Source organism: Mustela nigripes, chromosome 3 (assembly GCF_022355385.1).
Source record: "Mustela nigripes isolate SB6536 chromosome 3, MUSNIG.SB6536, whole genome shotgun sequence".
NCBI lineage: Eukaryota > Metazoa > Chordata > Mammalia > Carnivora > Mustelidae > Mustela > Mustela nigripes.
The window spans coordinates 137815028-137829577 of record NC_081559.1 but is presented as its reverse complement, the minus strand read 5'-3'; the positions used below and the strand labels follow the sequence as shown (position 1 = coordinate 137829577).

General features: G+C 37.7%; 1 protein-coding gene across 4 annotated transcripts in view; it reads right to left on the bottom strand.

Annotated features, from left to right (window-relative positions):
* Nucleotides 1-11431: 11431 nt before the first annotated feature.
* The window catches only part of TERF1 (telomeric repeat binding factor 1), a 40573-nt gene continuing 37454 nt past the window's right edge, over nt 11432-14550 (bottom strand). For all 4 annotated transcript variants that reach the window (XM_059394710.1, XM_059394712.1, XM_059394711.1 and 1 more), the window contains one exon: nt 11432-12554. In XM_059394710.1, the coding sequence (XP_059250693.1) occupies nt 12378-12554 (177 nt within the window). In that variant the 3' untranslated portion in view covers nt 11432-12377. The remainder of the gene's footprint in view (nt 12555-14550) is intronic.

Here is a 14550-nt window from a genome sequence, read left to right as displayed (position 1 = left end):
AGAGAAAGAAAATGCATGGCCAGTTCTCCAGATCCCCAGTACCTTTATTTTTACTACCTTGAGGACCCGCCCCAAAGGTTCCTGTGGTTTTGTGTCCTTGCCCTTCTACAGAATGAGACCCTCTCATTCGAAGGTCACCCATGTAACACAGAATGGACATCTGTTTGCAATGAAATTACAACAATATGATCCGTTTTCTGGTGAGTAGTTGTCATTCAAGGGCACCCGTGTTTTGAATCTTGCATTCCTTCTTTCTGTTCTGTAATCTCTTAAAAACTTCTCGCTTTAAAAAATGTATATGGATATCTGTATACTCTCACACACACATTTCCCATATATTATTCCATAAATTGTCAAATAATAATTTCAAAAGAAAGCAGTCACAAATAATTTTCCACAGGACAAGTTAAGATTTAGTAAGCATTTTGTAATGAAAAACCAACAGCTATGTTAAAAATACTTTTTTGAAGAAGAAATTTTCTTTGGTTAATTGACAAGACCAATCCGATGTTCATTCTAGGTTAGTACAAATTCCTTCAATGCTATGATTTTCATGAAGAGAATTCTGGCAGCGATGAATGAAACAAAGCTTTCATTTTGCAAATTTTGCCATCATTAGCACCTAAGATTGTTTCCAAGGCTTCCAACTTGAAGCTAAAATGATCTTTCAGATTTAAGTTTAAGCTAAACTTTTTTCTTAGTTTTGTTTTTTTTTTTTAACCTACTACTTTTTTTCTATAGCATATTTTCTTCTGTTTGGGTGGCAGGCAGTTATAAATTATGGAAGATGTGGATTTTATTACAAATGTGATGAACACACACACATAGAATACACAGAAGTATTCGTCCTTTATTTTATGATTGGAAAACCAGTGAGCCAGAGACAAAGTGGCTTAAGGATGGGTTACTCTGCAGGTCAGCCACAGAGCCCGCTCTCAGTTTCTCATCCGGGATTCAGCTTCGATGAAAGGCCTGGCTATGAAAAGCCAAGCCCTTTTCAATTCTGAAACAAATTTTAAATTTAGGACATTTTCTCTGGAGAACTGCTGTTTAAAATTTAAACTCCTTCGGGTTCATTTGTATAAGGTATTATTCACTAACAAATGATTTACTAAAATACATATTTCTTGGTACGTCCATGTAATGACAAGAATGACAATAGCAAACTTAATAGGCCTGAAAAAGTCCCTAATATTTAATGCTGAGAGCAGCAGTATTTCTCACTCATTTAACTGTCAGAGTTGTTTTCATGGTAAATTCTTCAGAGATGAGTAATAAAAAATTTGAGTCTCCTCGAGGTTAGGACCTTAAACTCTTAAGTTCAGTATTAACATTTTAAGACCATTTCTAACATTTGTAAAGCAAGATTTTTGAAGGTAATTTTAATGTTACATAAAACTTTTATACCAATTAATAAACTCTCTGTTCACATTTGTAAGAGGTCTTTACTTGTTTGACTAGAAAATACCTGTATTTTCTGGACTGGTCAAAATTTTACCAAAACCAAAATTTAAAAAGTCCCTCAGAATTGACAGGCATATAATATGGAGACTATCAGCCACAAAGCTATGCTGTAGTTATAGTTCCAGGCTGTGTTATATCATGATTAACATATTTGAGTTGTATAAAATCATTTTTCACCTTATGTATTTAGTTTTCAGTGCTGACCATTTATTACTTTCACAGTGAAGTACATTTTTGTTATTTCTATTCTTGAGAACAACTTCATAGGCTAGAAGGCTTAACTATTACTGTTTTTGAAAAGCTTGTTATTAGTTCTAGCAGAATCCAAGGAAACGGTTCAAAACTGAAAATTGTAGTCCAAGTGATTAAGGAAGAACCAAAAGTTTTATTTTCAAGGTTAAAGATCAAAGTATTTAAGACCCCTTCAGTATTCTTTCTCATTGAGTACCAAAGGGCTGGGGTCCCAGCCGCAGGCGCTCTACAGTGATATGTGGATCCTAGAATTACTTAATAGGTTGATTTTTCAAAAGTGTATGTGGTAAATAATTTGAGCAAAAATAAATATGCCCCCAAATTATAATATATATGTATTTAATAAAAATTATATACACACATATATATTTAATACACAATACATATATGTATACACATGTCTACATATACACACATATATGTGCACACACACACACATGCACACACACACACACAAACCCAGGGAAAAATGAAGAAAGGAATTAGGGATGGTGATCACTTAGAAGGGGAGAATGATAAAGAGATGGGGGGAAAAAAGGAAAAGGGTCAGGGTAAATAATAACCACACCATTCTCTTTTTAGGATCTTTCTTGGGATGTTTTTGAGAATGCTGTAATTAACCATAAATATCAACAGCAATTGGTAGGAATATAAATTGGTGTGGCCACTATAAAAAACAGTATGGCAGTTTCTCAGAAAAATAAAAAATAAAGCTATCATATGATTCAGAATCCCACTTCTGGATATGCCTCTGAAGGAAATGAAAATAGGATGTTGAAGAGATACCTGCACTCCCATGTACATTGCAGCATTATTCACAATAGCCAAGATAGCGTAAGAATCTCTGTGTCCATCAGTGGATGAATGGATAAAGAAGATGTTACACACACACACACACACACACACACACACACACACACACACAAGGATTACTGAACCATGAGAAAGAAAGAAATCCTGCCATTTGTGACAACAGAATGGACTTTGAGGGCATTAAGCTAAGTGAAGTGAGAGAGACAGAGAAAGACAAAAACTGCATGGTATCACTTAAATGTGGAGTTGGGGAAAAAAAAAAAAAAAACTCAGACTTATACAAACGGAGTAGGAAAGTGGTTGCCGGAGCGGGGTGGGGAAACAGGGAGAGGTTGGTAAAGGGTACAGACTGCCAGCTACAGAGGATCTGAGGATCTGTGTAAAATGTGGTGACTATGGTTTATGACACTGTATTGTATAATTAAAATTTGCTAAGAGAGTGGAGCTTAAATCTTCTCACCAAATAAAGAAGGTGAGCAAGGGATAGATATGTTACATAGCTAGAAAGTGGGTGGGGATCCTTTCACAATGTGTATGTATGTCAAATCACTACCATAGATAATTGAAGTATCTTACAATTTTATGTCAATTATACCTCAATAAAGCTGAAATATTTAAAAAAAATATCAACAGCAATAATGTAGCCATCTTTCCTGGTTATGCATAAACATGATACAAAATAAAACTGTTTCTATTCTCTAAGAATATTCTAGTGAATATTCATATAAATAAGTCAAGTTGACTTAGAAAATAAAAACCTGGACATTCTGAGGTATAAGTAATCGGGTGGTGAGAATATTGAAAGACAGGTGAGCCCTTCAAGTTAGTGACAAGTGGATAACATTTACTCTCTCTCCTCCTCTTAATCCCACTGAGATTGCAGGATTCACAGCAGAGAAGTCCGTAACACAGATGAGGAGGTCAGAATTGGTGGTGGCAGGAATCAGTCCCAAATCAGAGATGTTGAGGAATTTTTTTGATGATTGCAAGTAAATTGGCTACTCCTGATGGATAAACCAAAATGGAAAGAGTATACCCTTTAAAACATGCAGACAAGAAGGTAGAAACAGAGGTGAGAGCCATTCTTCCTGGGGTGGAGAGGTCCCACTGAGCAACAAACAAGATGAATTTTAAACATCCTACCACTAGGGACAAATTTGTGAAATTTTAAAATCAAGGATAAAGAAGACTATGAAACCTTCCGGAAAGAAAAAACACAGATTACCTACAAAGGAACAAGAATTTTCATGGGAAGACAGCAGTGTTCTCATCAGTGTCCTTTGATGCTTGAGGTCTAATGGAATAAGGCCTCCAAGCACTGAGGGAAAATAATTTTGAAGCTAGAATTTTCTGTCAGCCAAACTACTAATAAAGTGTGAATGCAAGATACAGACTTTCAGAGGCACAAGGACCCAGAAGCCTTATGAAGGTCCTAAATAGGGTTTTGGGTTTGTTGTTGTTGTTGTTGTTTTTGTTTTCCTTTAGACATAGCAGGTTGAACATACTTTTGCCTCCCAATTCCTAATAAACTTAAAGAATATTTTTTTAAAGGCCAAAAAAAAAAAAAAAAAAAAAAAGTGACGATAAGAGAATTGAGAGAGACAAAGATAGCAGAAAGGGACGGTCACCAGACTTCGGGACCAGAAAAGCAGATGGCTAAGATGAGAGGAGAAGCCAAATGCCTACTGGAGTGAATCTAGATGAGCAAGGTAATTTACAGCACCTTGGAAAGGTTCCATAGAGTTCTTTTAATGGAAAGGTTGACAGTTGGTATAAGAAACGGTCTTAAATTCTCTGCAGCCAGGCAACAGCCTGACAGGTCTACTCTTGGGAGGGACTCCAGATTGGAAGTGCCAGAGACAGCAACTGAGAACGGAAACTGAGTAAGTCCCCATCCTGAATGGTGACCCCTGGGTCTGTTCTCCACGTGCTCTGAGAATACTGCAACCAGTGTACCCTCCCCCCTGCACTCCCACTCCCATCCGCTTACGGCAGTTACATTCCCCTCTGAGGAAATCCATCATCCAAGAGAAATGACTGCAGGTAGTGACAGCTCGAACAGCCAAGTTCCTGTCCCATCGCTAAACAGGACGCCTTAATCGTGACATGGGAGCACCCATCAGTGCTCACAGAGCTTCCTATCAACTTTTTCATTCTCCCTCATAAATGTAAATGAACAGCCCAGGACAAGAAGACATTTGAGGAAAACCACTAACAAACACAGAAACCAAAATTAAATAGAAAAAAAAAAGCAATATAATAAAATTTAGGGGCAGTAAACAATGCCAGGATCAAAAGAGATGAAATAATATCAATCATGAAGTAAGAACAGGATGCCCAGAGAAGGAAACATTAAAATTTTAAATAGGAGAATTAAAATCTCTTGGATATTATGAAGATTGATAATAGATATATAAATGCTGTAACATTTGGAAGTTAAGCAACATTTTCCCCAGAAAGTAAACAAATTAAACACAGCAATTAGGAGACAAAAGATAAAAAAATTAGATCAAAGAGATCCAGCATCTGGATAATGGGAGTTCTAGAGAGAGAGTACAAAGAAACTGGGAGGGAGATTACTCAAGAATAATAACGTATTTTCTAGAACTTAGTATATCCATTGCCAAGGCTACGGAGTGTCTGTCTCATTAGTTTAAATAAAAAGAAGAAAAGATCCTCATTAAAGCACATTGCCATGAAATTCTAGATCAATGGACTCATAAAGAATCTAAAAGCTTCCAGAGAGAAAAATGTAGGTCACAAGCAAAGGATCAGTAACCACAATGGTTAGCAGACCATCTGAAGCAACATTCGACCCTAAAGACAAGAAAGCAATGCCTTTGAAATTCTGAGAGGAAATATCTCCCAAATTAAAATTCTATATCCAATAAAATTATTAGTCAAATACAAGGATAGAATAAGAATATTGTCAAACCTGCAAGATATAATAGTTTTTCATTCTTTGCTTTTCTTGAGAAGGTACAGGAAGAGAGGCTCTACTTAAACGAGAGCATAAACCAGGAGAGGGTACAGGAAGTATGAAATCCAATGCAGGAGAGATGACTGGGATCCCCAGGGCAAAGCTAAAGGGACATGTGAGCTCCACAGCTGTACAGCAGGCCTGGAGGGCAGCCAGACACACGAGAGTCACTAAGAAAACAAATCGACAGAGTATCTGACATATTTCAGTGTATTCAGAGATTTTTCACAGTTGGGTCAGAGAATTTGGAGATGGTAAATGATGGGTACACACAGCTCGGGTGTAAATAACAGGGAAGTAGTATAATAATACAAACACTGATTACTGATTTAACCAAAAATGGATATAGGTACTCTGGAAGAACTGGGGAGGAGAAGCATATGCATGGTACAATGTGTGTGTTTGCTGGGGCTTGGGGGCAAAGCATGCAAGAGACCTAAAACCTCTCCCTATATAGCAGGGGGGTGGGGGTGGGGTGGGGTTCAATAATCTAATACCTTGAACTAGAAAATAAACAGCAGTGTGGGCATATTTTTATTAAATATAAAAAATCAATACTTGAGAAAAGAGTTGAAAGAATTCAAAATGATCACCTTTAGGGAGAACTGAAAGGCAGTGGAAGGGAAGAAATGTTTTCCACTTTATTTTATTTTATTTTAATTTCATTTTTTAAGATCCTATTTATTTACCTGACAGAGATCACAAGTAGGCAGAAAAGCAGACAGGGAGGAGGAAGCAGGCTCCCTGCTGAGCAGAGAGCCCCATGCGATGTGGGGCTTGATCCCAGGATCCTGGGATCATGACCTGAGCTGAAGGCAGAGGCTTTAACCCACTGAGCCACCCAGGCGCCCCAGAAATGTTTTCCATTTTAGCCATGTAGAACAATTTTACTTTTAAAACTGTGAACATGGATTACTTTAGTAAAAATGGCAATAAAAATTCTAAGAAAAAACTGAAAACGAAAATATGGTTAATATGTGGCATGGTTTGGAGCTACTAGGGTAGGGGGAATGGATAGGAGGACACAATGAGAGAAAGAGAAAGAGAACACAATTTAGCTTGACACTTCTTTGAGTTGCAAGAATTCAGGATACAAGATTACATTTTTTGAGTTAGTCACATTTTGAAGATCTAATGTGAATAATATAGGTATAGTCATAATACAGGCTTATTGGCTTCTGATTTTTTAGAATGACTCCATATCTAAAGCACAAAATATTTCACTATTAGATTGAGTGCTAAAAATGAACCAAACCAATCCAAACAAACAGAACCTCTTAGCAATGTAATGGTGATAGGAGGGCTGGGAAGAACTAAGTGCTGAGTTTAGGGAAGGGGCACCGGAGGGGAGTGAAATGTCTCCTGTGTCCTGTCCGGGGAGTAATGGTGATAGCAACAGCCACGCCGAAGGAATCAAGATACAGAAGCATAAGCAAAAGGGCTCATTGTAAGATTCATTTGAATAGCAACTCCTCAAAGTTGTTACTGTTGTTTTTAACCACTTAGTAGTGGTAGAAAGCCTTAGAATTAGACTTAGAAAAGCATCTCTGAAATCATTAAAAAAAAATACTTGACAGTGAAAAATACACTTCAATTACAGGTGCATTTTGAAGAATTCTTGTATATTTTACTTGCTGCTGCAGCTGCCAAGTTCCACTGGAATTGAGAATACTGAGCTGGGCTTTTTTATGAGAGACATCAACATTCCTGGACTAAAGAAGGAAGAGAATTCTGCCCTTTTTTCCTGATAAAGAAAAAATAAAAGTTGTGTCACCAATGCGATTCTGCCAATGCAAGTCAGAAAAAATGAAGCTTGATTCCTCATCTCTGACATGTAATTATTAACACTGTTCCGGCCCCTCATCAGGGTTTTGCAAGAGTTATAATTCATGCAAACCAAAGTGCTCACAGACTTATAAAGACAAAGACAGATGTGAGCTCTTCAAGGACTCAAGTGGAAAGGGAAAACATTCTTTTCTTTAAATAATTTTCTTATAAAAAACAAAGACACTGAAAAAGGATTCTTTTCCTTTGAGAAGTGTAGATTATATAAACCATCACATTCCTTATGTCAAATTGTCTTTTTATTTTTGCTCTCTCAACACAGGATAGGTTTAAATGAAGGCTTACTTTCATATTCAAGTATTTTGACATATGAAGGTGTTACGTGGTGGGGAACTGTTAAGTAAAACAAAACAAAAAACAGAAGCAATTTTTTTGGCTCTTAGCAGCAAACCCCTTTCTGTGCCCTGAGGTTTGTGATCCTGGAGCTAGAACTGCACACACGTCTCTTGACCTAACAGCTAAGCTTTATCAAGAGAGGGCACTGGAGTGACTCCAGTGATGTTGACAGCAAGCCCACTCCCTTCCGTAGTTAAACAGTGTGGGAGCCGCGTGGATGAGCTCCAGCCGCACCCTCCGGCCCCCGCTCCATCGTCCCCACACCACCCAGGAATGTTGGGTGGGCTGCTTTTCCAGACCAGCACCACCCGTAGCCCCTGCCAGTCTCTTCACCTCCAGCAGACTGTGCTCCACCACTCAGCAGAGGCAAGGGGTGCCCGTTCACAGTACTTCATCTTCTCTTCCTCAGCAACAGGGGCAGAATGCAAAGCCCAAAGCCAGACTAAAGTGGGGTATGATTAAACAAGGATGCCACAAGACTCTATTCTTACAGGAAGACTGAACTGGAAATAAATAAAAAATGGTCCCCTTTTCTCTAAGGAATTGTGGGAGCACATTACTTTGGCCTAATTAAGGCTGTCACTACAGTCTGCTGTCTTGTGATTCTGCACCCCATATTCTCATCACCAGGCTGGTCTTCAGAAACCCTACACTGTTGATTTACTTTAAAAGTGGTTCCAAACTTGGAAATTGCCAAATCTGGAAGAAAAAAATAGGAACTGAAAGACATTCCCAGTTTCAGAAGTAACTGCTTACCAGAACAAAGTCCTACGCATTTATTTATTTCTTTTTCAAAGATTTTATTTATTTATTTGACAGACAGAGATCACAAGTAGACAGAGAAGCAAGCAGAGAGGGAGGGGGAAGCAGGCTTCCCGCTGAGCAGAGAGCCCGATGCAGGGCTCAATCCCAGGACCCTGACATCACGATCAGAGCCCAAGGCAGAGGCTTAACCCACTGAGCCACCCAGGCGCCCCAAAGTCCTACATATTTTAAAGAAAACAAAATTTAAGAATTCAAAGGCCAGGGCCAGCAAACTATAGCCTGCAAGCTAAATCTTGCTGCTTGTTTTTGTAAATATAAGTTTATTGGAACACAGCCACAGCCACTCATTTATTACCTACGTGTATGGCTAATTCCAAGCAGACTTGACACACTGTTCTACCCACAAAGCCTAAAATTTTTCTGGCCCTTTATACGGAAAGCTTGCCAACTCCTGGCTCAGACCACTGACATTTAATGTAATTATTGATGTGGTTGGATTCCAGTGTACCAATTTTTATTTGTCCCTGTGGCTTGTTTTTGCTTCCTGTTTTCCCTTTCACTTTCTTTTGGATTATCCGAGTAATTTTTAATATTCTATTTTTAATTTATCTGTTGGTAGATATGTGTTCTTTAAAATGGTTGCTTTAGGGATTAAGTATCATACCTAGCCTTTCCATTTATTTAAGAGTCAATATTATTCCTAATATAAGACTTCATGTAATTTGGAAAAGCCTTGCAGCAATAAACTGAAACAACTCTGAGACGGAATATGAAAATGGACAATGGGGAGACCTTGTAGGACAACAAACTCTGTCCCACGACCTTTGTGGCAACAAGTTTAGGTCACCAAATGGGACCCTGCAGCAACCACTCAGAATGGTGGAGACTCGGTTGATGACTGCCAACATCCTGATTTTTTTGTCCAAACTCAGGACCAAGCAGAGAAAGCCAAATATTTTCCCCCCAACAATCACATAAGATGCCTGCTGCTCCAGCTTCCTCATGCCAATGACCTCCAACCAGAGCATGCCTGCGGCTTTGTCACCTGAAAGCCTTCCCCTTACAAACTTCTGTATCTCCGCACATCCCACGTAGTCATGGCTGACTCACTGGCTACAGCAAGCTGAGTGAACAGCCTGTCTTGTTCTCACTTCTGAGTTTTTATTTCCACAACTCAAATGCTCAACAATGTAATAAACGTAGTACAAACAGGTATCACTATATACACGAACAAACTATAGCTACACTCATTAATTCAAAGGAAAAAGGCCAAGTAGTTATTTCATTTGATTTCCTTAAGTGTCTCAAGTCAAAAAGAAAATCAAGATATTCTCCTGGCCTTAACAGATGAGCTGGGGCTCATTCAACAGGTATCTGGATCACTGACAATCCTGCCTTATCCTTCACCTCCTGTACATATGAAGCTCAAAGACCAGAGGTAGAGACCTAGGGTCCTCCCAAGTCTTTCCAGAGACTGGGCAGTCCTGGGCATCCGGCTGCCTTCCAGATTCCCTAATTTACTCCAGTGCTTCAAAGCCCCTTCACTGCCCCCTCCCTCACCACCCCATGTACCTTCTTCCGCAGACTTCAGGTTTATGTGGCACCTCTGACACTAGGCAGCTGTAGGTCACAGGGGTTTTGTTTGTTGTTAAATTTTTTTCAAGATTTTATTTATTTATTTGACAGAGATCTCAAGTAGGCAGAGAGGCAGGCAGAGAGAAAGGGGAAAGCAGGCTCCCCGATGAGCAGAGAGCTCGAGTGGGGCTCGATCCCAGGAACCCGAGATCATGACTTGAGCCAAAGGTAGAGGCTTAACCCACTGAGCCACTCAGGTGCCCCTAGGTCATAGTTTTTAAAGCCTGAGAGCTCAGAGGGTGAAAATAAGGGCCAATTTCTGAATTTGACCCTCAGGGAAATGTCAGACAGGTCAAAACAAGGCAAGAACAAAGTGTCCCCTTTGGCACCATCAAGCCATACCAAGAATTTCTTACAAAACTTAGTGTCTCTTTATTAGGCATTGCTCCAGTTGTTTTAGGTTTTGATTATAACCCAGAGTTTCAAAAATTAGATTTTAACAGTTTTTGTCAGTTTAATAGTTGTCTGAGTCAAGGGAAAAGCCTTGGGAGCTCCCCACCCCACCATTTTTGGTGATGTCACTGTCACTTTTAAAAATATGACATTTTAGAAATGGAGGACAGATGAGTGCCTGCCAGGGGTTGGAGGAACGATGCAAGAGGGAGAGGAGCAGCAACAGGAGGAATCCTTATGGTGCTGGGAGCTGCTCGGGTCTCGCCTATGCTGGTGAATACGTGAACCTACACAAGTGATAAATTATTTAGAACTAAATACACACCTACCATACAAGTAAAACTAGGAAAATGTGCATGGCGGTATGCTGTAGTTTTATGAACACTAAGGGGAAGAAAAACCAGAGAGAAAAAAGTATAAAGAATCTCTCTGCATCATTTCTTAGCAACTGCATATGAATCTATAATTATCTCAAAAATTTTGATTAAAAAATTCAGAAGATTTCAGAATTAATAGGAGGTAGTTTTAGAAATACATTATTGAACTTATTTTGCGTCTCCTTTTTATGCATCCATAAATTATGTGATAGAAATTTATTTTTAAATAAATTAAAATAGCTCTTCTAAGAACTAAAATAAAATTCTCAAGAAAGCACCACACTACAGTGTAATTACTCTAATCTTTTTTAGGAGCACATAAAATAATTGAGCATCTCACATTTTGTGGAAACTTAGGATTTGATGATTTATGGTATGTTTGGAATGAGGTTTACTTACGGGTCCATCTTGGCTCACGTCGCTAACTTTGGCACTACCATCAACATGTCTGTAATAAACACTGACAGTAACTAGTGGTAATGGGGTAGATGGAATCAGGAAGTATACAGTAATTATCCACATTTCTGTTTACTATATGCATAAAGACATAACTTCAGGAACAACAGGAAAGTAATGTATGCAACTTTAATAAGAAATGAAATTTAAATTATTAAATACTACCATTTAACTGTGTACACCAGTACTTCAGTATTTCCATTCATTAAATAAAACACATGTAACTCAAAATGCTAATTCTTCACTTGTGACTAAATTCTCTAAAGAGTAAAATGCTGTGAAAACTCAACTGTTCAGTATATTATGGATGACCTTGTTTATTTAGCAATTACCACAGACATTAAAATGATCATGGGTAATACTAATTTAAGCATTTATAGAATACCACTTAGGCCCAATACTGATGTATTAAATGAAAATACAGAAAAAAAAGTCAATGAAACTGGCATTTATGACACCAGGTTAAAAGCAGATTTAAAACCATGTTTATCAAAGTTTTAACACTGGAACAAAGTTAAATGTACCTAATGAGACATGAAGCTGTTCTTGATAATAGTACAAACCTTTTCCTCCTATGGGTATTACTATTTTTAAGTTACCTCCTCTATATGAAACAACTGAAAGGAAAATTTAAGTATGTTACAACTCATGGATTACTTTTGTACAGGCATCATTCTATATACAAATGTATTAGTAACTAGTATATTAAGGCCCTAAATCAAGTTGTAGAGAAACTTCACTTGAATGTGTGTTACAAAGATGAAGTGAGCCTACAAACACAGAATAGGTTAATGGGAATAAATATATTTTTTCAACTTTCTTTTAATAGGAATAGGATTTGAGGACAGGGTTACTGAAAGCACCAGGGTTCAACAAATTTATATTTCATTAAAGGAAAAAGATTCTTAAAGAATGCAATGATGGCATTTCACCTTACTCTTATAGCGTAAGTTAATGCTTTAGACAAAAATTTTAAGATACATCAATGACCACCAACTTTCAAACAAAAGGCAGTGACCAAAATATTTAACTGTCCTTTTACCAAGCTTTTACAAAAACATTTAGTCTTCACTGTCTGAGCAAATGAGTTTTAGCTTCTTCATAGTCCTCCATCTGTCTTTCAACATGACGCCTGTTCGGTTGTTGAACTTATAATGTAATAATATTTTAGACCAGTTTCCTTCTCCGTATTTCCTCACACCGGATCTCAGATTCTTGTCTTCTTCCCAAAGCCATGCCTTTTGATAAAATGCAGAACAGTTATTCACAGAAACAATTCTTTAAAAAACATACTTACTATAAATCCAACTTTTTTTTAACATTTTATTTATTTATTTGACTGAGAGAGTAAGCACAAGCAAGGCGAGTGGCAGGCAGAGGGAGAGGGAGAAGCAGATTCCTGCTGAGGAAGGAGCCCAATGCTCCTTAGCAGAGCTAATCCAACCCAATTCATCAGACTTTAAGCCTACATTGTCTCCTGCCATGCTTTCCTACAATTGTTATCAAACTGCTATTCTCCCTTCGCCCTTTTAAAAAAAGATTTATTAATTCTGGAAAGAAAGAGAAAGAGAGAGATGGATAGAGTACATGCTCACAAGAAGAGGCAGAGGGAGAGAAGCAGATTCTCCGCTGAGCAGGGAGCCCAACCCAGAGCTCATCTGGATCCCACAACCCTGAGTTCACGACCTGAGCCAAAACCAAGAGTCAGACGCTCAACTGATTGAGCCACCCAGGCATCCCCAGACTAGTACTGCTTAGTACTAGTACTTCCCATGTAACTCTAAATAGAACTTATGAATATTTAATACTTAATATTTAATTTTAATTTTTAATATTTAAATATTTATTATTTTACTAATGAACCCAGTAAAAACCCAGGTCTATATACACAGCCATAAACCTCAAATTTTCCCGAAAACAAATTCTTAAAAATGCAACTAAAAAAGATTAATTCAAAACATACTGTTTTCTTTTGGAGAAAATGGCTAAAAATTTTTTAAAAATCAAATTAGTACCATACATGTAGCTTTTGCTACAAGTGACCAACTAACCTACCCCTTTTGCTGACATGCTTAAGGAGCAAATGACTATCTGAGTGATTATGTACTGTGTCAAGACTAGGATTAATTTCCCCAGCTGAATTTCCTATTTTCTTTAAAAATCCATTCATCAAGTCATGAAAATATAGTGTAAGGATTTCACTTACATGACGTATCTAGAATAGTCAAACTCACAGAAACAAAGTAAAATAGTGGATTCCAGGGGATGGGAAGAAGGGAGAATGAGAATGTTTAATGGGTAGAGTTTTAGATTCACAATATGAAAAAGTCAGAAACTGGTTGCATAAACAATGTGAATGCATTTAATGCCACTGAACCATACACTTAAGAAGGATTAAGAAAAATTTTGTTATTATGTTACAAAGCTATAAAAGTTTAAAAAGGAGCAAGGAACTTTACAGACATTTCTCCAAAGATCCACAAATGGCCAATAAGTAAATGAAAAGATGCTTAACATCACTAACCATTAGGGAAATGCAAATCAAAACCGCAAAACACTACCTCACACCCATTTTCACATCTATCATCAAAAAACCCCCCAAAAAAACAACAAAAAAAATACCACAGAAAAATACTAAGTATTGGTAAGGCTGTGGGGAAATTGTAACTCTTACGCACTGTGGGAAGAAATGAAAAACTTGTGACCACTGTGGAAAGCAGAATGGTAGTTCCTCAAAAAAAATTAAATACAATTATTATGTGATCTGGTAATTCTACTTGTGGTATATTCTAGAAGAACTGAAAACAGGGACTTGAAGAGAAATCTGTACACACATGTTGGTAACAGCGTTAGGAGGCAAAAGTTGGAAGCAATCCAAGTTATCTGCTGATGGATGGATGGATAAACAAAATGTGGTATATAAATACAGTGATATCATTTATCCTTAAAAAGTAAGTTAATTGTGACACATACTGTAACATGGATGAAACCTGAGGACATTACGCTAAATGAAGGAAGTCAAACACTAAAGGACATTATTGCAGGATTCCACTTGCAGGAGAGGTACATAAAACAGTCAAACTTGGAGACAGAAAGTAGAATGGTGGTTGCCAGAGGCATGGGAGAGGGGCTAAGAGGGAGTCAGGGTTTAATGACTATAGCTTTGTTTTCTGTCTTTTGTTTTTAAAGATTTTATTTATTTATTTGACAGAGAGACACAGTGAGAGAAGGAAC